The 22,128-nt window shown below is 43.7% G+C and overlaps 1 protein-coding gene across 1 annotated transcript in view; it reads left to right on the top strand.

Annotated features, from left to right (window-relative positions):
* The first annotated feature begins 2,548 nt into the window (after positions 1-2,548).
* The window catches only part of mrps18a (mitochondrial ribosomal protein S18A), a 79,738-nt gene continuing 60,158 nt past the window's right edge, over positions 2,549-22,128 (top strand). Inside the window, exons 1-4 of the mRNA XM_078542724.1 lie at positions 2,549-2,714; positions 4,774-4,805; positions 7,958-8,065; positions 16,576-16,699. Of these exons, the coding sequence (XP_078398850.1) occupies positions 2,561-2,714; positions 4,774-4,805; positions 7,958-8,065; positions 16,576-16,699 (418 nt within the window). The 5' untranslated portion in view covers positions 2,549-2,560. The remainder of the gene's footprint in view (positions 2,715-4,773; positions 4,806-7,957; positions 8,066-16,575; positions 16,700-22,128) is intronic.

Here is a 22,128-nt window from a genome sequence, read left to right as displayed (position 1 = left end):
CAACCCTGACTTTGTTATCAAACCTGCTGACAAGGGTGGTGCTGTTGTTGTCTGGTGTACTGACCTCTACCTCGCAGAGGCTGAGCGTCAATTCTCAGACACTTCCTCCTACCTTCCCCTGGACCATGACCCCACCACTGAACATCAAGCCATTGTTTCCAGGACTGTCACTGACCTCATCTCCTCTGGAGATCTTCCCTCCACAGCTTTCAACCTCTTAGTCTCTCAACCTCGGACAGCCTGCTTCTACCTCCTCCCCAAAATCCACAAACAGCGCCGTCCCGGTAGACCAATTGTGTCAGCCTGTTCCTGCCCCACAGAACTCATTTCTTCCTATTTTGATTCTGTTCTCTCTCTCCTTGTCCAGTCTCTTCCCACCTACATCAGCGATTCCTCTGATGCCCTCCATCATATCAACAATTTCGAGTTCCCTGGCCCCAACCGCCTCCTCTTCACCATGGACGTCCAATCCCTCTATACCTCCACCCCCACCAGGATGGTCTGAGGGCTCTCCGCTTCTTCCTTGAACAGAGACCCGAACAATCCCCATCCACCACAACTCTCCTCTGTCTGGCTGAACTTGTTCTGTCAATGAACAATTTCTCCTTAAACTCGTCTCACTTCATCCAAATAAAAGGTGTGGCTATGGGTACCTGCATAGGCCCCAGTTTTGTCTGTCTCTTTATGGGGTATGTGGAACATTCCTTGTTCCACTGCTACTCAGGCCCTCTCCCACAACTCTTTCTCCAGTACATCAATGACTGTTTCGGTGCCGCTTCATGCTCTCGTCTGGACCTGGAAAAATTTATTAATTTTGCTTCCAATTTCCACCCCTCCATCAATTTCACACGGTCCATCTCTGACACCTCCCTTCTCTTCTTTGACCTCTTTGTCTCAATTTCTGGTGATAGACTGTCCACCAATATTCATTACAAGCCTACTGACTCCCACAGCTACCTTGACTACAGCTCCTCACACCCTACTTCCTGTAAGGACTCTATCCCATTCTCTCAGTTCCTTCGCCTTCGTCGCATCTGTTCTGATGATGCCACTTTCCAAAACAGTGCTTCTGACATGTCTTCCTTCTTCCTTAACCGAGGTTTCCCACCCATGTTGATTGACTTGATTGACAGGGCCCTCAACTGTGTCCGACCCATCTCCCACGCCTCTTCCCTCACACCTTCCTCTCCCTCCCAGAACAATGATAGGGACCCCTTGTCCTCACTTTTCACCCCACCAGCCTCTGCATTCAAAGGATCATCCTCCGCCATTTCTGCCAACTCCAGCATGATGCCACCTTCAAACACATCTTCTCTTCACCCCCCTGTCAGCATTCCGCAGGGATCGTTCCCTCCGGGACACCCTGGTCCACTCCTCCATCACCTCCTACACCTCAACTCCCTCCCACGGCACCTTCCCATGCAATCGCAGAAGGTGCACCCCTGCCCCTTTACTTCCCCCCTTCTCACCGTCCAAGGGCCCAAACACTCCTTTCGAGTGAAGCAGCATTTCACTTGCACTTTCGTCAATTTAGTCTACTGCATTCGCTGCTCCCAATGCGGTTTCCTCTACATTGGAGAGACCAAATGCAGACTGGGTGACCGCTTTGCAGAACACCTTCGGTCTGTCCGCAAGCATGACCCAGACCTCCCTGTCGCTTGCCATTTTAACATTCCACCCTGCTCTCTTGCCCACATGTCCGTCCTTGGCTTGCTGCATTGTTCCAGTGAAGCTCAATGCAAACTGGAGGAACAGCACCTCATCTTCCGATTAGGCACTTTACAGCCTTCTGGATTTAGCACTGAGTTCAACAACTTCAGATCATGAGCTCTCTCCTCCATCCTCACCCCTTTTTGATGCCCTTTTTCAAATATCTACTTTTAATTTATATATATATATATTTCCCACCTATTTCTATTATTATTATTTTTAAAATTTATTGCCATTTGTTTTATTCCCACCTTTTAGCCTATTTCAATCTTTTTTCCCACACCGTCCCCTCCCCCACTAGGGCCATCTGTCACTTGTTCGTTCTGCTTTCTACTCTTAATGTCACCATTAGCACCTCCTTTAGCCAGTAACACCACCATCAACACACCTTTGACCTTTTGTTTATGACATCTTTTGCAATCTCTCCTTTGTCTCCACCTATCGCTGGCCCTCTATCCAGCTTCACCTGTCCCACCCCCCTCATACAGTATGTATTTCACCACATTTCTCTTTAGTTCTGATGAAGAGTCATACGAACTCGAAACGTTAACTCTGTCTTTCTCTCCACAGATGCTGTCAGACCTGCTGAGTTTTTCCAGCAATTTTTGTTTTTGTTTCAGATTTCCAGCGTCCGCAGTATTTTGCTCTTAAGCCCGTTACCAAAGTCTGTTTTATAATTAATATTAAAATGAAAACACAGGCCAGTATTTGAAAATGGTACAAGTGTGAATCATGTGAAATTTGACTGCTGTGAACTACTCTTCTGCTCCTGGGGTGAGTCTGGGTTTGATTGACAGCCGGAACCGGAAATGGTCCATCATGATGTCCCTCCCCCTCCCGCTGCTGGAAGATGGCGGCGATCAGGAGCCTCCGATCTGTTTGCCGGACGGCTAAAGCTGCTTCCCTCTGGATCTCCGGCCAGCGCTTTGCACCAGACGCCGTTAACGGAAAGTGGCAGCAGCTCGCTCCGGCAGAGCTGGTGCCAGCTCGAGGCCTGAGGGAAAGTGAGTGCAGGGCCGGGCGAGGGCCGGCAGCGACCAGCGTCGGGCGTGAGGGGGCGGGGAGGCCAGCGAGAAGGGGGCGGGGCCAGCGAGAAGGGGGCGGGGCCAGCGAGAAGGGGGCGGAGCCCTCTTTGACAGCGGATTAGGGAGCATCTCATGGCTGAGCCACAAGATTGACAGGTCATGGGGACTCTATAATTGCTGGGTTTGAGAAGGCAGGGCTGCTCTTCCTGTTTTACCCACTCCTCAGACTGTCTGCTCGGAGCAAAACGTGTCATGTAGAATTTGCAATTCAGAAACAGGACATTTGGCTCAGATGTTGTATGCAGGTGGTTATACACCACAGGGACCTCCCCTGTCACAGAATCACACAATTGGTACGGTGCAGGAGGGCATTCGGCTCATCACCGGCTCTCCAAATGAGCAATTCACCTAGTTCCATGCTCTTGCCTTCTCCCCATAACCCTGCACGTTCTTCCTTTTCAGATTACAGTCTTCAATTCCCTTTCGAATGCTTCATGTGAACCTGCCTCCATCACGCTCTTAGGCAGTGTATTCCAAACCCTAACCACTTGCTGCATAAAGAAGTTTTTCCTCCTATCACTATTGCTTTTTAAACTAATTACTTTAAACCTGTGCCCCCTCGTTCTCGATCATTTCATGTGTGGGAATGGTTTCTCCCTGTCTGCTCTGTCCAGATCCATCATGATTTTACATATCTGTAGCAAATCTCCTCCAAGCCACCTTTTCTTTGAAGGAAAACTGTTTCAATTTCTCCATAACTGAAGTTCCTCATCCCTGGAACCATTCTCATGAATCTTTTCTGCACCCTCCCCATTGCCTTCACATCCTTGTGCAGCGCGCAGAACTGGACACAATACTCTAGCTGAGGCTGAACTAGTGTCTTATACAAGTTCAGCGTAACCTCCTTGCTCTTGTACTCTAAACTCCTATTAATAAAACCCAGGATACTGTATGCTTTACTAACTGCTCTATCAGCCTGTCATGTGACCTTCAATGCCTTACATACACATACGTATCAGTGTACCTTTCTTGAAGGTGAGAGTGCTACCAACTGAGCAATGGTTGGCATTGCTGTACTATTTGTCTGAATTAACCCTGTAGCAGTAGGTTCAACTTTCTAACCACTCTGGGTAAAGAAATTTACAAAACACTAAACTGTTGAAATGTGTCTTAATTCATGCCACTTGATTGCCAGCCCATTCACCATCTTAAATATCCAACCCGAGGTTAAAGAAAATCCTCAGAAAATGATCAGTTAATGTTTTCACTCATTTTCAGTAAATTTGCGTCAATAGTAAGGTGTCTATTTGGTGTCCATCCTTTTAGAAGATGGTGGTGGTGATTTAACATTAGCATCTATACCCCTTCAATCATTTTTATGATCAATGTCTTGATTACAGTTGATGAGGTTTGAACCTAGGATAAGATCATTTTGGTTGTTACAGATCTCGCGCTGGTAGAGAGAAAGGGGGAATAAGTTGAGAACAAGTGAAACAATTAAAAAGGCAAGGCAGGACCAGTTTATGCAGGTTACAACAAGCACATGAATGAGAAAGGAACAGAACGATGTGCTGATAGGGTTAGATGAAGAGGGGTGGGAGGAGGCTCGTGCAGTTGGGCTGAATGGCCTGTTTCAATGTTCTAGACCTACCGTTGGCTGGTTCAAGAGTGACATAGTCACCTGAATGAGAGCAGGTTAGCACAAGACTTGAAGAAACCCAGAAAAGAAGGGCTAATAAAATCAATCTGATAAATAGAGGGAACATGTCCTCACGGCAAACAATCTTTTGAAAGTTTTTCTTAATGTTGCAATCAACCTCTCGTTTGGACGAGCTTGATGGGTGTAATTGTGATTTCAGCTCATTTTAAAATGGCAAATATAAAAGCACTGAAGAGATGGTCTTTTGCCTTGGAATTGTATTTCTGATGTATTTTGCGATTAATAGTTCTGTAAAAAGCCTTGGGTTTAAGACATATGTGGGTATATGTAGTATAGTAGATATTGGTTTTCAAACAAGGCTTTTTCTTTGCTTTACAGTTGTAAGGGTCCAGGATGGACAGACCATAATGGTGAGTACAGCTGCCTCAGTGCCTCATCCAATCTAAAAATGTGCTTTGACTGACCTGTGGGACCAGTAGACAAACAATCGCCATAGAACTGAACAACCACACACACACACACACACACACACACACACACACACACAAAAAAAAATCATCGTCTGCGTATAATGTCCAATTTTAGGAGAGGAGGACAGCACGTGTTTTTTTTTTGAATTGAGAAACTTAGTTGAAGGATCAGAGATTTATAACACAGATTGAAATGGGGTGGGGAAAACGAAGGAAGGCGAAAGAGTTGTACTATTCTGATGTCCTGGATAAGATTGATGGAAACAGTCTTCACTTCAGATCATTAAAGATGCAGGGAACATAAAAACTTAAGAAATTGAAGCAGGAGTGTGCCATGCAATTTCTCGGGCCTGTTCTGCTATTCAGTAAGATCATCGTTGATCTTCTACCTAAACTCCATTTTCCTGTCCTGTCCCCATTTTGCTGATTCCCTTCGCGTCCAAAAATCCATCTGTCTTGAATTTACTCATTGACTGAGCCCCCACATCCCTCAGGATAAAGAACTCCATAGGTTCACAACCCTTTGAGTGAAGAAATTTCTCCTCCTCTCAGTTCCCTGACCGACCCCTGACCCTGAGATTATGACCCTCAGTCCTGACTGCCTAGCCAGCGGAAACAGCCTCTCCGCCCTGACAAACCCTCCAAGAATTTTACATGTTTCAAAGAGATCAGCTCTCATTCTCCTGAACTCTGGAGAGGAGAGGGCCATTGTACTCAATCTCTCGTTCTGGGTCATCCCTTTCATCCCAGGAATGAATCTAAAGGACCTAAGCATGGTCTGTGTAAAGCTTTGAAGCAATGAGATGGAGAAGCAGTGGCTGCAATGTTGGATATGGATAAAATTAAGGGAAAGTGGAAAGAATGTTAGGGTGGAGAAAGAGAGATTGAAGACGAGCACTGAGAGGAGGACTGTCTGACTAATGATTGAAATTTTCTTACATTCTGGCCAGGAGTCCGCGAGAACTGCATGAACCAAGCCTCGGCCACACCTGTCTTATTATGTTTTTCCCAAGTCCCTCAACCCTTTTTTTAAAATTAAGGTGAAAAAGCACTGTCGAGGGAGCGGAGGAGGAGAAACTTGCTCCCGGGCTTCTCCCCCGTCTTTTCCATAGACCCAGAAAGGTTAAGGTGAGATTTAATGGAAGTCTTCAAAATTATGAGGTGCTTTGATTGATTGTTTCAGCCGGTAGGAGGGGCACTAACCAGAGAACAGATTTAAGAGAATTGGCAGAAGAAGCAGACAGGAGGTGGATAATTTTTTTTTCGCTCTTCTAATCTGGAATGCACTGCCTGAAAGAGTGATGAAAGCAAATTCAGTCGTAGCTTTGAAAAGGAAGATGGATATTTACTTGACACCAAAACATTGCCAGAAGTGTTAAAGCTCTGGTCTAGGAGATTAATTGAATTCCAGGAATGATCAGAGAAATGCAGAGGGCTTGTTTGAGGTCTTTCAGGATATCCAGGCAGACAGGATTAGCAGCAGGCTGATCAGCACAGTAAGTACTGAAGTGATGCCAAAGGGAAAAGATACAACTGAAGTTACATAGATTTATATAGATTCTATAGTGCAGAAACAGACTATTCAGCCCAATTGGCTAATATGGATTCTTGTTTCCATCACTTTCTGGCAGGGCACCCTGTGGATGTGGCCTACTTGGATTTCCAAAAGGCATTTGATAAGATACTACATCAAAGGGTTATAACACAAGATAAGAGAACATGGTGTAGGGGGTAACATATTAGCATGGATAAAAGATTGGTTAGCTAACAAGAAGCACAGAGTAAGGATAAATGGGTCTTTCTGGGGTTGGCAAGCTGTAACTAGTGGAGTGACACGGAGTGGGGTGGGAGAGTGGTCAATGCTGGGGCCTCAACCATTTACAGTCTACATCAATGATTTGGATGAAGGGAATGAAATGTACAGCAGCTAAATTTGCCGATGACACCAAAGATAGGTAGAAAAGTAAGTTGTCAAGAAGAGGTACAGAATCTGCAAAATGATATAGATAGGTTATGTACGTGGGCAAAAAATTGGCAGATAGAGTATAATGTGGAAAAATGTGAACTTGTTCACTTTGACGGGAAGAATAGAGAAGCAGCATATTATTTAATTGAAAAGAGATTGCGTAACTCGGTGGTTCAGTGGGGTCTGGGTGTCCTTGTACATGAATCACAAGAAGTTAGTATGCAGGTAAAGCAAGTGATTAGGAAGGAATGTTGGCATTTATTGCAAAGGGAATGGAATATAAAAGTAGGGAAGTTTTACTATAGCTGTACAGGGGGTAGTGTACAGTTTTGATCTCTACTTAAAAAAGGGTACAATTGCGTTAGAAGCAGTTCAGAGAAAGTTCACTTGAATCATTGCTGGGATGAAGGGCTTATCCTATGAAAGGTTGAACAAGCCTATACCCAATTGGAGTTTAAAAGAATGAGACGTCACCTTATTAAAACAAACAAGATCCTGAGGGGACGTGGTAGGGTAGGTACCGGGAAGATGTTTCCACTTGTTCCACTAGAGGACACAGTTTAAGAATAAGAGGTCTCCATTTTAAGATGGAGATAAGAAATTTTTTCTCTTAAGGGTCTTAGTATGTGGAATTCTCTTCCCCAGAGAGCAGTGGAGGCTGGGTCATTGAATTTATTCAAGGCAGGGTTTGAAAAAAAGGGTATCATTTTTGATAGGCAAGGGAGTCAAAGGTTATGGGGGGCAGACAGGAAAGTGGAATTGAGACCGCAACCAGATCAGCCATAATCTTGTTGGATGGTGGAGCAGACTCAAAGGGCGGAATGGTTTACTGCTACTCCTAAGTCCTATGTACCTATGTCTTATGTTCCTATACTGGTACGGTAAGTCTGAAGAACCAGCTGTAATTTCCGAGCCTCTTGGACACAAGAAATTGCTGTAAAGTCACATTCAGAACTTTAGGATTGCGGTGACAGACTGTCCTTGGTCCCTGTCGTCCCTCTGCTTCCTTTGCAGCTGGGCCACTTTCAGTTTTGTTGAGGAGGCCTTTGAACTCAGCATTATTGCAGACCAGTGAAGGGGTTATAGTCACCTTCTTAATGGTCACACTCGTTGCTTCTGCTTTCAGATTGAAGGGAAGAAAGTCGAGAATTCTCCAGTGGCATCTGAGCCTCCAAACCCTTCAGGACAGTGTCCAATCTGCAGATGGAACCTGAAGCATAAATATAACTATACAGTAAGTACATTGCATTTAGGAATTATCTGTTTGTGTAATAGGGTATTTTAATGAATGGCTTTCATTTTTACAACCATCCAGAGAGTGATTAGAAGGTAGAGTTCTCTGCATTTTGGAGCATTTGAGAATAGCATAGATGCCTTTAAAGGAAAATTAGATAAGTACATGAGGCAAAAAATATTCACACAAACTTATGAATTAGGAGCAAGAGTAGGCCACTTAGCCCGTTGAGCCAGCTCCGCCATTCAATAAGATCATGGCTGATGGGGTTAGATGAAGTGGGTGGGAGTCTAAACGCCAGCTTAAGCTAGTTGCTGAATGGCCTGTTACTGTGCTGTGAATAATTGTGTGTGAAATACAGTAGTAAGCTCTGATCTGAAGTGATTTTAGGCAGTCTCAAACCATTGAACATGAACACAGAACAGAACTTCTACTTTGCTCCTAACTTTTTACCTTGGTGGTAAATGGGTGGTGAGAGAATTGGAACAATCAGTTGCTTGGTAGTATAGAACTTGAAAGTTGCTGAAAAGAGGGACACTTTGCTGAAGCTTTTTGTCTTGAACTCAACAGGACAAACACAGGAATGCCAAATTTCAAATAGTTACAACAACTTACATTACAGGAGAAAAGGGTTCTGATTGGCCAAGGCCTTTTTTTTTAATTACTTTGGAGCTTGGGATGCCTATTGTTTCCAGCTGCTTTCTCCATGGCAATGCCTCGGCCAGTGAGAATCGACTTGCCAACCAATCAGCACCATTTCCTCCTGTAGTATAAATTGTTGTAATTGTTTGAAATTTGGCATTCTTGTGTTTGTCCTGATGAGTGCAAGATGAAAAGTTTCGACAACATGGCTCTTTCCAGCAATAATTGGAACATTGTTACCCCAAGATAAGTGCTCTTTGGAGATTGGGACTGAGGAACATTGTTGAGTGATGTTGGGTGTGCTTGATCCTGACACTGGGTGCCCACAATATAAAGCACTGCTATTTCCAAGCACTGACATGTCAGTATGTGTGTCAGCTTATCTCTCACTTGTCCTTGGGTTTGTGATCCAGCCTACGACTTGAGCACTAGGCTTCCACTCCTCCTTGAATTACTTCGGCAACTTCACCACTTCTTTTCAACAGATTTCACTGTTAGCACCTCCGCCATATTTGCACCCAGAGGCATGCCTGACCTCAGCCAAACTAATGCTGCAGTTTGAACAAATGCAGAGTTTTTGGCCTACATGACTTACATGTGTCATGTAGCGGGAGGAATACCTTCATCATGCAGCAAGTGGTTAGGATCTAGACTGCGGTGCGTGAGTGTGGTGGAGGCTTTCAAAAGGGAATTGGATAAACACTTGAAAGAATTTGCAGGACTACTGGGAAAGGGCAGGGGAATGAGGCTAGCTGAGTTGCTCTTGCAAAGAGACAGGATGGGTGGAATAGCCTCTTTATGATTCTATGGTGCACCCAAATCCACACAATCTTTAACAGCCGATCCCGTCACCAAAACCCACCTCTACCCTCAAAACTGGTTCCGCCAGCCTAAAACAGAAGCACGCCTTTTGCATGCTTGACCAGACCAAGCAGAGACTTTGCTGACCAATGGACTTGCAGCATGTCACGGCCAAGAATGCAGCGTTCACTCAGTGCTGTAGGCAGAAAGCTGCTGCAAATACAGTGAGCCAAAATATAAGTGCTGAATGAATTCTGAGTTAATCCGAGGCCCTGCCACGTGGATGCTGAAAAGTGCTGCGACAGTAGCAAGAGGAACAACGGCATGTTTGCCTGGTATCCTGGTCAACACTTTTCTCTCAACTATTGACAATAGAAAAAAATAAATCACATTGACTACTCTTTTATCTTGTGTTTGCTTTAAGGAAGCTTAGCTGTTGCATTTGGCTCCATAATGGTCATGGCACTTCAACCATTTATCAACAGCATGATAACTTTATAAATGCAAGTCAAAGTGCATTGAGCTGCCCCTAAGTGCTAGAATTCTCTTCCTAAACCATTCTGCCTCTCCACTTCCCTTTTTGCTTTCTACCCCTTTGACCTTCCTAACAGCACTGTGGGTGTACCCACATCACATGGACTGCAGCGGTTCAAGAAGGCAGTTCACTGCCACCTTCTCAAGGGCAATTAGGGATGGGCAATAAATGCTGGCCCAGCCAGTGACGCCCACATCCCGTGAATGAATTTAAAAAAATACCAAGCCTTTGGTCATATGTCTTAATAAATCCTTATGATGCTTGCTGTCAAATTTCTCCTGTTAATATTCCTGTGAAGCATCTTGGAAAGCTTGATTTAGTTACTGTGGTTTAATATCTATTAAAAGCTCCCGCAAAAAGATGTGAGTGAGGGATTGGGGAATCTGTAACTTGTGTTTATCCTGCTGGACAGAATGTGAGATTATGTCATACATATCATCTATATAGCGTTGAACAGAGACTGGAAACAACATTGGGCTGTCGACAGAGCGGTATACTTTAGTAATGGATGAATGAGGAGTGGAAATGACTGGATCTGGTTAATGTGTTCCACCCAGATACGTGCTGTCCTGCACTGCGTTGTCATACAACAGGAAGCTTTTTGTGCATTCCTTTTAGCAAGCACCTGGGTGTGTTGGAAAAGTACACTGAGTACTTTGGAGCAGAATGGTATAATTTGTTTCTCAACTCCAGTTCAGTGACTTACTGGCGGCTGATTTTTCCCATCCAGTAGGTCTACAGCTTTTACTTCGCTGTTGCCTGCTGCATAATGTATCGATCGGAGTATGAGACATGAGTACATAATCTAGGCTGACCTCCCACTGCAGTGCCAAGGGACTGTGCTGTACTGTTGGAGGTGCCGCCTTTCAATGAGATGATATTAAAGTGAGGCCGCGTCTGGCTTAGTGGGTGGATGTAAAAGATCCCCTGCCACTATTTGAAGAGCAGGGGAGTTCTCCAGGTGTCCTGACCAATATTTTTCCCTCAACCAAATCCTAAAACAGATGATCATGTCCTTATCATATTGCTGTTTTTTTTTTGGGACCTTGCCACCATGCTTTGCAAATTTGCGACCACATTTTGAATATTGCTTCTCTGACTACTCTTCAAAAGTACCTTGGTGGCTGTGAAGTGCTTCGGGTCATCCTGAGGTTACGAAAGTCACTATATAAATACAAGTCATCTTTACCTTAATGCTAAGGGATAGCTTGAGATGAGCTTCCAGCCCCATATCCTTTCAATCACAAACACTGGCTGCACCTGCCTCCTCCCCACTGTGTCCCTATTTCAACCTTTCTGCCAATTTACCTTCATCTATGCTTTTACCACCTCATGGCCAGTTTGTCACTGAAAGTATTTCATAAAGTGAATTATTCTTTAAAGAGCTGCAATTCCTGTTGTGCACAGCTCTACCAACCCACACATAGCCTTGAGATGAACGGGCAGCCAATCATTTTTTTGTCCTCTTGCGGGTGATTTTTTTTGAGGGTGCGGTGCTGACCATGTCATGACAGAGAACTTCCTGCTTAGGAAGCGACCAAGGTTAAAGAGTTTTCCATCTAGATGGTATTTAATATTGTAACCGGAGGGCTGTTGATCTTTGGTGAGGTGAAAAGCCTCTGTCAGGTGGATTGTAAATAGTATGAGGCTATCACACAGCTTTGCTTGAGCCCAGCCCAAACAGCAATGAGATAATGAACAGATATTTTTGTGTGATGTTGGTTGTGGGTTAAATATCGGCCAGGACACTGGGAATAACTCCCCAGCTCTTTTTTAAAAAATAGTGTCAAGGGATCTTTAATATTCACCTGAGAAGGCAACCAGGGTCGCGTTTTTAACAGCACCTCTGACAATACAGTACTCCCTCAGTGTTGCCTCTGGAGTGGGACTTTAGCCCACAACCTTCTGGCTGGGATCTGTGTGCGCTACCAACTGAGCCATAGCTGAGCCAGAGAGTGACCCCCATTGTGACTTTGTCTCAGATCTCAGATGGGAAGCAGATCAATCCCACTGTGTCTGTATCGTAGACTTGAGTCAGAGAGCAAAGAGGATCTACTTTGTCTGTATAATAGACCCTGGGGGAGGGGTGAAAGAACACTGGGCTGAATATTCTCCTGTGCGGTAGACTTCTATGGCCTTATGGTTCTGAGTAGCGTAAGAACTTGGGCGTTTGACAGTGGGTGTGTTGAAATAAAGAGCACAGGCTTGGTGGGTCCTTCAAATATCTTTGCTGTTGTAACGGATGGTGGAACTCTTCAAAGGCCAGCTTGGAGGAAAACCATCTTAAACGTGAAACCATGATCAGGAGTTTGTTCAGTTGCTAGCTAAAGACCAAAGCAGGGTCAATTGTGAAAAGCTCTTTTGCTGACATAACCAGTTACTACATGTCAAAAAGTTTAAAATGTTTTGATATAAGGGCAAGTATTATTTGAACCTCACATACGTTGACACTTGTGCCAATTTTTCCCATTTGCCCCAGATCAAGTTCTGACTGGAAACTGGGCTGAGATGGCCCAAACTCATTTCACTGACAACCAACTTTCAACCTATAGGACTGGGAAGGAGTGGATATCCCAGAGCTGACAGTGTAGCTTGCTAATCCTCTGAGGGGGCTTTTGCCCTATAATATACACTTGAAGCAGCGGGTTACCTGGTCTCCCACCTGTCGGCTGCTCTGTGTAACAGAAACAAGTCCGGCTCACTTATCTCAACGGCATCATAAATCTGATCCTGCTGTTAGGATATGGCAACATTGGAATAGGAGTTCAGTCCCTCTTTTGCTATTCAATTAGATAATGGCTGATCTACCTACCTTGATTCCATAACCCTTAATACCCTTGCCTAACAAAAATATCAATCAACTTCTCCTCAACCTCAGCAACCTTTTGGGGTTGGGGAAAGCATTCCAGATTTTCACTACCCTTTGTGGGAAACAGTGGTTCCAGACACCAAGCTTGAACAGCCTAGCTCTGATGCTAAGATTTCCACCCCCACTGACCTGGTCCCCAATCACCAGAAGAAATGGTTTCTCTCCCATCTACTCTATCAACTCTTTCAGTCTTATTAAACAGCTTAATTAGATCACCTCTTAACCTTCTATGGTGAAGGGATTAGGAGCCTAATCTTAACAGTGTAAATACAAGGAGCTGCCTTGATGTATTTGTGTAAAATCAGAGTGCAACTTGCCTTCAGAAACAGGCTGCCCGAAGTCAGTGCAGTGCTCATGTGGTGTGGTCCTGAAATAAGATCCAGTTAAAGCACCTCGAGTACGCCAATTGTTGCTTTATTTACAGATTACAGATTCCCCACCCCCCACAAAATTCCCTTCACCTGTTTAAGCTATCATTTCACTTTAAGAAAGGTTTAACTAGATAATCAATATTTACCTCAAATTCTGGAATTTTGGAGTCTTTAGAAATCTCTTGTCCAGCTGAGGTTGGCAAGTTCTCAAGAATGTGGCAGCACTGAATGCAAAGTAACTGCAGTGAACAATGGGAGCTGTTTCCTCACTCAAATATTGGGTGCTGGACTTCCCTTGGCTTTTAAATTAAATTAATATTTTACTCGCTGAGCTCTAAAATTGTCTAATTAAAAAAAAAGAATTTCGGAGCTGGTCAGCTAGCTTGCAGAGGCAGGGTCTGTATATAGCATAAAGTGTGAGGAATTTACTTTGTCAGAGGTCTGCTGAAATTGCTGTGTCACAACTCAATGCAGTGGTGGTCTGTAATTGAAGTGGAGCTCAGAAGGTCTGGAATAATGAAGGGGGTCACTTAAGTATTTCTAAAGAAAGAAAATTGGCTGGGCTCAAAAAATGTTGAGGGTGTGATTTGCTTATTAAGAATGTTGTGAGCCAGATTTGGTGGGGAGAGGAAGGTCGTCAAGTGAGTGGGCGAAAGTATAGTTGAAAACACCTTGATGATTGTTGTCAAATAAACATTTATTTTAGCCACTGGAAATTAGCTGACTGAGCTAACCACCTTTTTCGGGTTAGTGACTGGTATTTTTCACTGGGGAATGGAAGTGGCCGGTGCTCTTCCCCCATGCAGGAGGGGAGTTGCCAGTGAACATACGAATTCGGATCAGGAGTAGGTCATTCAACTTCTCAAGCCTGCTCCACCATTTGATAAGATCATGGCTGACGTGAATGTGGCCTCAACTCCATTTTCCTGCCTACCTCCCTCCCCCCACCCCATAACACTTGACTAGCTCGTCAATCAAGAAACCAACTCTGCCTTGAATATGTTCAGTGACCCAGCCTCCACTGCTGCCTGAGGAAGCAAAGCGACTGCACTTGGTATATGGCTCATATTTTCTATGTGAGCTAGAAAGGGAGTTCAGGCAAGCTATTTTCAATGAATCCAATCCTTTTCTCATCCTTTGTCTGTACACTGATGCTTTTCAGTGACGGTAAATGTTGGGGTGATCCTGAATGGGAAACATGGCTAATTCTTTCTCTTCTAATTTACTCATGCCCCATAGCTGCTGCACATTGATGCCAGTTTTAGTGCCCCTTCTGCTGCCTAGGCTGAGATTTGTTAACCCAATCAACGCACTTGGTTCACCTGGTAGCATCTCCCATTCTGTTTAGTGATCTGGCGGACTATGGGTTGAAGCCACACTCCAGACCTTGAGTGCATAAGTTAGGCAGACACCAAGATTCTGTACCAAAGGTGGAGGTGGATCCTATGGCACTGTAAGAGGAAGAACAGATTTATTTTGCCCTGAACAAATGGTGCCGGAGATGTGGGACCTCAGTTACCTCAGAGCCTAAAAACTCTTGGATTGCTTTCCTTGAAGTGGAGAAGGTTGAGGGGAGATTTAATCGAGGTGTTCAAATGAGAAGGTGCGTGATAGTGTAAATAAGGAGAAGCTGTTTCCACTGGGAAGAGGATCAGTAACCAGAAGATACAGATTTAAAGTAATTGGCAAAAAAAAACAGAAAGGGAGAAAAGAGGGGAATTTATTTTAGCACAAGTTGTTATGGTCTGGAATGCTCTGCCTAAAAGAGTGGTGGGAGCAGATTCAATAACAACTTTCAATAAATATTTGAAGTTGAAAGATTTTCAAGGCCGCGGGGAAAGGACAGGGGAGCGGAACTAACTGGATAACTGTCAAGAAGGTACAATGGGCTGAACAGTCTTCACTTGTGCTGTAACATCCTGTAATTCTACATCACTTATCATTTAATGGATTTAACTTGCTGGTCACCAAAAACAGTTAATTGAGTTTCAAGCTGAGGGAATTAATCTTAGAGAGGGTAGACTGTGCCTTTTAGATGTACACAGACTCCACAGTTGGAGAGAGCTACAAATCAATGACAAAGTGCCAAGCTAGGAAGACAAAGTACATCCTGAGTTTGACTTGAGGTTGGATCAACTGAGGAGTGGTGCACATATCTTTGAAGATTTTCACACACTGGATGAATCCTGTCTTTCGTCCAAAGGAGGGTAGTTGAGGGAAGGAGCTGGGAAAAGGTGGTTGTATCTATGTATCAACATTTTGTTAAAATACATTCAAAACTTTCCATGCAAGTCACTCATTTAATTAAGATTTCACAAGGGCATTTTAATTCAAAGTTGCCTCCACAATTTTCTTTTGCAGTGGAGTGGAACTGAACATTGCAGCACAATTGTTGAGTGCTGTGGAGTGAGATAAATGTTACTTCAATTCCTACTCCACTGAGCTCTAGGTCTAACTTGCAGCAAGGTGGAAAGAGGCAGGCAGAGCAGAGGCTGGGGGGAGTTGGAGAAGGTTTCTCAACAAGGCAGGGAAAGTCCGAAAAGGGAGCAGTAGTTGGCTGCTCCTGGCATTCAGCATTGTTCTATGAGCAAATGAAAGAAACCTGCTTCAAATGTAGGAGACAAGAGTGATTATTTCACAGGCTTCTTGGTAAAAACACATGCTGCCTCCATCTTCCTCAAGTCATAGGAGGTGTCAGCTGTGGCTCAGGTCATAGCACCCTCGCCTTTGAATCAGAGGGTTGTGGGTTCATGTCCCACTCCCGGAAAACCAAGAACTGTGATTGTACTCGAAAGAGTTGCAATCTGTGACTGTTGATAACTCGAAAGAGTTTCCTCAAGTCATGTGCTTCAGTTGTGTAACTATAATGAATTGTACCTTGCTTTGAGGCTAAAGTTAAATATCTGTTACCCCAGATAACTACCTCCCCAAAACAAGGGGCATAACCTGAAAATTAGAGCCCAGCCATTCAGGCATGATGTCAGAAAGCACTCTTACCTGCAGTGGATTGTGAAAACCTGGAACGCTTTTCCCTAAAGAGCTGTTGAAAAGGTCAAAACAGATTATTAAATTTTTGATTGGCAAGGGTATTACAGGCTACGACACCAAGACAGGTTAAGATCCATGATCAAATTCTATGGTGGAATTGGCTCAAGGGGTTGAATGGCCTATTCTTGTTCCTATGTTAAGTGCCTGCAACCACCCTCCTCCCATTCCCCAACCCCCAACACCCTCCTCCACTTTGTACTGACTGGTTAGGAGTCAGCCGTTTTCTCTTGTTGCTTCCCACTAGGATGTGCTGCTGCTCAGTCAGTTCATCCGGTCAGATGGAGGACTGTTACCACGTCGAATCACAGGTCTCTGTTTCGAAGAGCATAAAAAGATTGAAGTCTGTGTGAAGATGGCTCACCGAGCAGGTAAATCCTTTTTTTGTGACTGTTTGAGTTGGATATTGAGTTTTGCCTCACTTTCTTGTTAGCAACTTAACTGTTCCTCCCTGTAGCTAATAGGCAGGCCTCTAGTTCCTCTGTAGCTTCTGTTGGCTATTGCACATTATTGTCTGTGGACTGCTGCCTTTTAATTAATTCACTCCCCTCTCCATTGCAAGTCCTGTTTTAAGGTTTTTTTTTCCACCAGCTCATATGCATCCCAATGTCACGTGCAATTTTCTAATCGAAATGGCACGCTGCTAGCTTACCTTCAGGCCCATTAGGGAGCATTGTTGCTCCATAAGATCATAAGAAATAGGCTCGTCGAGGCTGCTCCGCCATTCGAAATGATCATGGCTGATCTGATTGTGTCCTTAATTCCACTTTGCTGCCTGCCCACCATAACCCTTAACTCCATTGTCAATCAAATATCTATCCATTTCCATCTTAATTGGGAGACCCCTTATTTTTAAACTCTGCCCCCTAGTTCTAGATTCCCACGTCTCTCTCCACGTCTTCCCTGTCATGCCCTTTCAGAATCATATATGTTTTGATATGATCACCTCTCATTCTTGTAAACTCCAATGAGTATAGTCCAGTTGCCAGCTCTTCCCCTGTCCCTTGCTCCCCCCTTCCCCCTCAAAAAAAAAGTGCAAAAACGGGCTGAGAGGAAGAAGCATTTTCTACTGACCTACCTCAATCTACCCCAAACCTAATGGTTGTATTTTGTCTCATGACCTGACATTGAAAGAAATGTGACTGCACTTGCCTGCCAGTCGTGCTGTCATGGCTGTGAAATGGTTATAATGTGCCAGGGACTTAGCAGAAAGGAAGAAGAAATTACGAAATGCATTTTACAGGAAATAAGCATGGGCCAATTTCTTTTCGATGGACTGGACAACATCACCCACCCCCCTGCCTTGGTTGTATAATCATTCCACATATCATGACACACTCTCTGTGCAGGACTGTAATAATAAAATTGGCAATGGGTTTAACACCTTCACGTACAGCAGTGCAGCGGCCAAGTTGAAAGCGAGGCAAAAGTGCCCAACCAAATGGTAACCACATGGAGCCCTGGTTTTACAGGATAGGAGGTCAGTACAGTGACAGTTGTTATCAACACCAAGACCATCATGTCCGAATGTTGAAGCTTGTTTATGGTATCGTGAATTTATGGTCCTGAACTTGACTTTATTGAGGGCGTTGTAATGTTCATGTTAAATAAAGCAAAGAAAGTCAGTTGTTGAAACTTGTTGAAATGTCACAGGTAGTAAACAGCAGAGCTTCAGACTGTGGAGTGTGGAAGGCTGTTCCACTTTTGTTGCCAATTATTAGTGTCTAGCATGCCTGTGGGACTCTAGGTGGATTAATACCAAAGAAGAACTGAGATTGCTTAAGGATGTAAATGTGTTAGCTGGATGTATTCGCCAGGGAAACATGCCATCTGTCAAAGGGGGTTCAGCAGCCCACATTAATGACTGATATAATTTGCGTGGATTTTCTCGACACATTGATAAAACAAAAATCCATACTGAAGGGACTCTATTCCTGTAGACACCAAGTGAGACTAAAAGCAAATTCTACCAAGTGATAAAAGAAAAGAACTTGCATTTATATAGCACCTGTCACAACCCCAAGCAATCCCAAAGTGCTTTTCAGCCCATGAAGTACTTTAGAAGTGCAGTCACTGTTGTAATTGAGGAACATGGCAGCCAATCTGCACACAGCAAACTCCCAGAAATTGCCATGTGAAAATCACCAGATTTTTTAGGAGTGAAATTGAACTAAACAGTGATGATACACCTAGCCATTTCAGAGCTGCAATCAGTTCAGTAGAGTTCAAGTCTGAGTGTGTTGTGCTAAAACTGCAGAACGCTCTGGTCAGCCTTGCCTTAAATGCAGCATTTTGTTCTGGTCACTGAGGCATGAGAAAAATAGCCAAACCCTGGTAGTAACAAAGAACTAATCCTGGTGTCCGAGCTAGGAAATGGTAGAAAGGCTTGGATCGATCAAGAAAAGGTGAATGAGAGGGGACCTTACAGAGCTAATGCTACTAAATGAAGAAAGAAAATGTCTGTGCTGAGCACTGAAGCTAAGCCAGAACCGCACAACCAGAGGTTTGTAAAACTGATAAAGTGTCAAGAAGCACTTTGTCATATGAAGGGTGATCTGTATCTGATTGGTCTTCAGGTAGGGTAGGTAAGGCCCACTGAAGAGTAGATTGTAGTATCCATGAAAAACTAAACTAGAGTTCTGACTATATTTATCTTGGTGTGTCAGCTACAGGGTAATGTGCGCCAATAATGTGCCATAATCCCAGTTTGAGGACACTGCACAAATGTAATTCCTCACACCAGCCTTTTTATTCCTTTCCTGAGCAAAACTGCCATGTGTTGACTTCATTTCGATACTGTAATAAACCAAAGGAGGGAAGCATTCAGTCCATTACAGAGTTTGATCGTAGGTCCCAGAGGTGAATGCCCTCCATTTACCCATTGCACCACACTGCCACACGAAAGCTTGTGCAAGTGATTTAGGTGGATGCTGAAATTCCCCTGGCACTATTTGTAAAAAAAAACCCCTGAAACTCTCCATCCTGCAGCCTCCTAGCCAACATTCCTCCCTCGACCAAGACTTCCAAAAAGAAAGGTCGGCATGTATGTCATCACTCTTTGTGGGATTTTGCTATGCACAAATGGCTGCTGCGTTAGCCACTGATGCCCTAAGGTATCGTGGTTTGCACAAATCTGAGCCTACCGTTGTTTTTATATAGTTTCACCTTCGATTTGAAATGTTCCTTATGAAAAATCTTTCAGTTCAAATCTCTCCCTCCCGCCCAATTTTAGCACAGCCTCCCCCTAATCCCTTTTAGCAATTTAACTCGAGACTCACGATCCAGCTGTGCATGGGTAACATTGATGTCCTATGTTTACCATGTATTAAGATCACAAGAAAGAAATGTTCAGTTCTATACTTTCTCTCTTTCATCCCTACCCCTGCACCATTGCCGTTGAAAAGTTACCTGTTAACCAGTGACCGACCATGCTATGTCAGGGTCACACTGTGAACGAAGTATGGCACCACTTGGCTGGGCACGTCGTTGGCAAGTGGAGCACTTTCACAGCCCAAGTGAACAAACAAAGGTCTTTGCCTTGATTTGATATGGTGATACACAAAGACCTGTGGAACATAATGTACAATTCATAAAATTGTACAGTGCCTAGCTGCAGTACAGAAGGTAATTTCCTGTTTCTCTTCTGTTGGCACAAGGCACATCTCATTCTTAGCCACCTGAAGAAGAAGACCAATGTAGGTCTGAAAATTTGTGACTATAGTTACTTGGGTAAACAGTACTGCCTGCCAGGTCTCAAGATAATGGGTGTTTAGGGCTAAAGTGCTTCCAGAAATATTGTTTGACTTCAAAACAAAGCAGACGTACGTGTGTTTGCTTGTCCCCTTTTGTTTCTTCAATATTGTTATTGCTTTGCTACATGACTTCCTAGCAAATTCTTTAGTTTAAATGGTCATTGAAGCCATGACCTGTAGCACGTCCACATGTTATTTTATTTTCCAAATTATCTTCCCAGCCTTGTGCAGCTGACTCAATAAGCTTGTGGCTTGAGCCTGTGGAGGATCGTTATATGGCTGACTTCATTGTCCAATGACTTGGGTCTGAGGAGACCTATTATATGGCTCAGTTTTATATCCCTATGACAGGTTTGAGGAATCTGGTCACTACATTTGGGAGAGTTTCATTGGCTCACTTGAAGCTGCTAAGGTTTCATTCTCATACTAACAATGAAGTTTATCAGTATGCTAGAGCATATGACTCGAAACCATGTCTCACAGAAACCAAGATGCTTGATGGCATGGCCCCAATATCCCTAGGTATTACAGATAAAGAGAAAAACTGCCGTAAACCTGAAGTAAAATACTTAAAATATACAGTGGGTCTGTCATAAATCGGTAAAGGTGGACAAAACAGTTCTGATGAAGTATTACACCTGAAATATTACCTTTTCCCATTTTAGAGGGAGTCAAGTTGACTCCAGCAATTTTTGGTTTTATTTTCTGTAGTTCATTACTTTCTATAGTTCATTACTTTCCTGCTGTCTATTGTGTTGCACCATGCAGGAATTTTACTTATTCTAGTTTATTGCAATTTTGTTCTTTCCTGCTTTGAGCTTATTCGCTTAATGAGAGTTGGAGATTTGTCAGGTACAGAGCAAGTTAAGCTGTAGCAGCAGTACTCTTAAGGCATTGATGAGAATTAATCCTCTGCAGTTTTGAGTTGATCTATCTAATCACTCAGATGAATGTTAAAGATCCCATACCTCTCTTTCAAAGAAGAGCAGGAAGTTGTCACTAAGTGTTCTGGTCAATATTTATCCCTCAAACAATTGATTGAAATGGAAACGGATGATCTGTTCATTATCTGATTGCTGTTTATGGGAGCTTGCTATACTCAATTGGCTGCCACATTTCCTACATTTCAACAGTGATTACACTTGGTTGGCTGTAGAGGACTTTGAGAAATCCTGAGGTGGTGAAATATGCTCTAGAAATGCAAGTTATTTATTTCTTTATATATAGTTATCAACCTTAACGCAGGCTGTCCATAAAATTCTTCAACCCCAGCACACGTGAAAATAACATTTTGATGTTGCTGAAGCTGAACAATGAGCTACCTTCAAAGAAGAAATGGCTTGGGCACTGTCATTCCCTCAAAAGGGAAAGGTAGAGCGATCAAATCCAGAGCGCCCTAGATGAGAAAGGAAATAGATAAAGAAGAAAAAGTGTGCTTATGACAGGTGCCAGGTTGAAAGTACAATTGAGAACCAAGCAGAATACAGAAGGTTCAGAGGGGTGGTGAAAAGAAAAATAAGAGAAGCAAAGAGAGATTATGAGAAAAGACTGGCAGCCAACATAAAGGAGAATCCCAAAGTCTTCTAATGGTACATAAATAGTAAGAGGGTGGTAAAAGGAGGAGTAGGGCCGATTAGGGACCAAAAAGGGGATTTACACATGGAGGCAAGGGGCATGGCTGAGGTGTTAAATGAATACTTTGCATCTGTCTTCCTTTGCATCAAGGAAGCAGATGCTACTGAGGCCACAATGACAGAGGAGGAAACTCTGTCACTTAAAGGGTTCAAAATTGATAAGGAGGAAGTGTTGGATAAACTGTCGATACTTAAAGTTGACGAGGCACCAATTTAAAGGCACAGATTTAAAGTGATTTGCAAAAGAAGCAAATGTGATATGGGAAAAAAACTTTTTCTCACAGTGAGTGCTCTGCTGGCTAAGTTTGCAGATGATACAAAGATTGGTGGAGGGACAGGTAGTATTGAGGAGGCGGAGAGGCTGCAGAAGGATTTGGACAGGTTAGGAGAATAGGCAAAGAAGTGGCAGATGGA

The sequence above is a fragment of the Cetorhinus maximus genome, chromosome 5 (assembly GCF_964194155.1).
Source record: "Cetorhinus maximus chromosome 5, sCetMax3.hap1.1, whole genome shotgun sequence".
NCBI lineage: Eukaryota > Metazoa > Chordata > Chondrichthyes > Lamniformes > Cetorhinidae > Cetorhinus > Cetorhinus maximus.
Note: the sequence above shows the minus strand (reverse complement) of the source record. Positions and strands in the feature narration are given on the sequence as shown.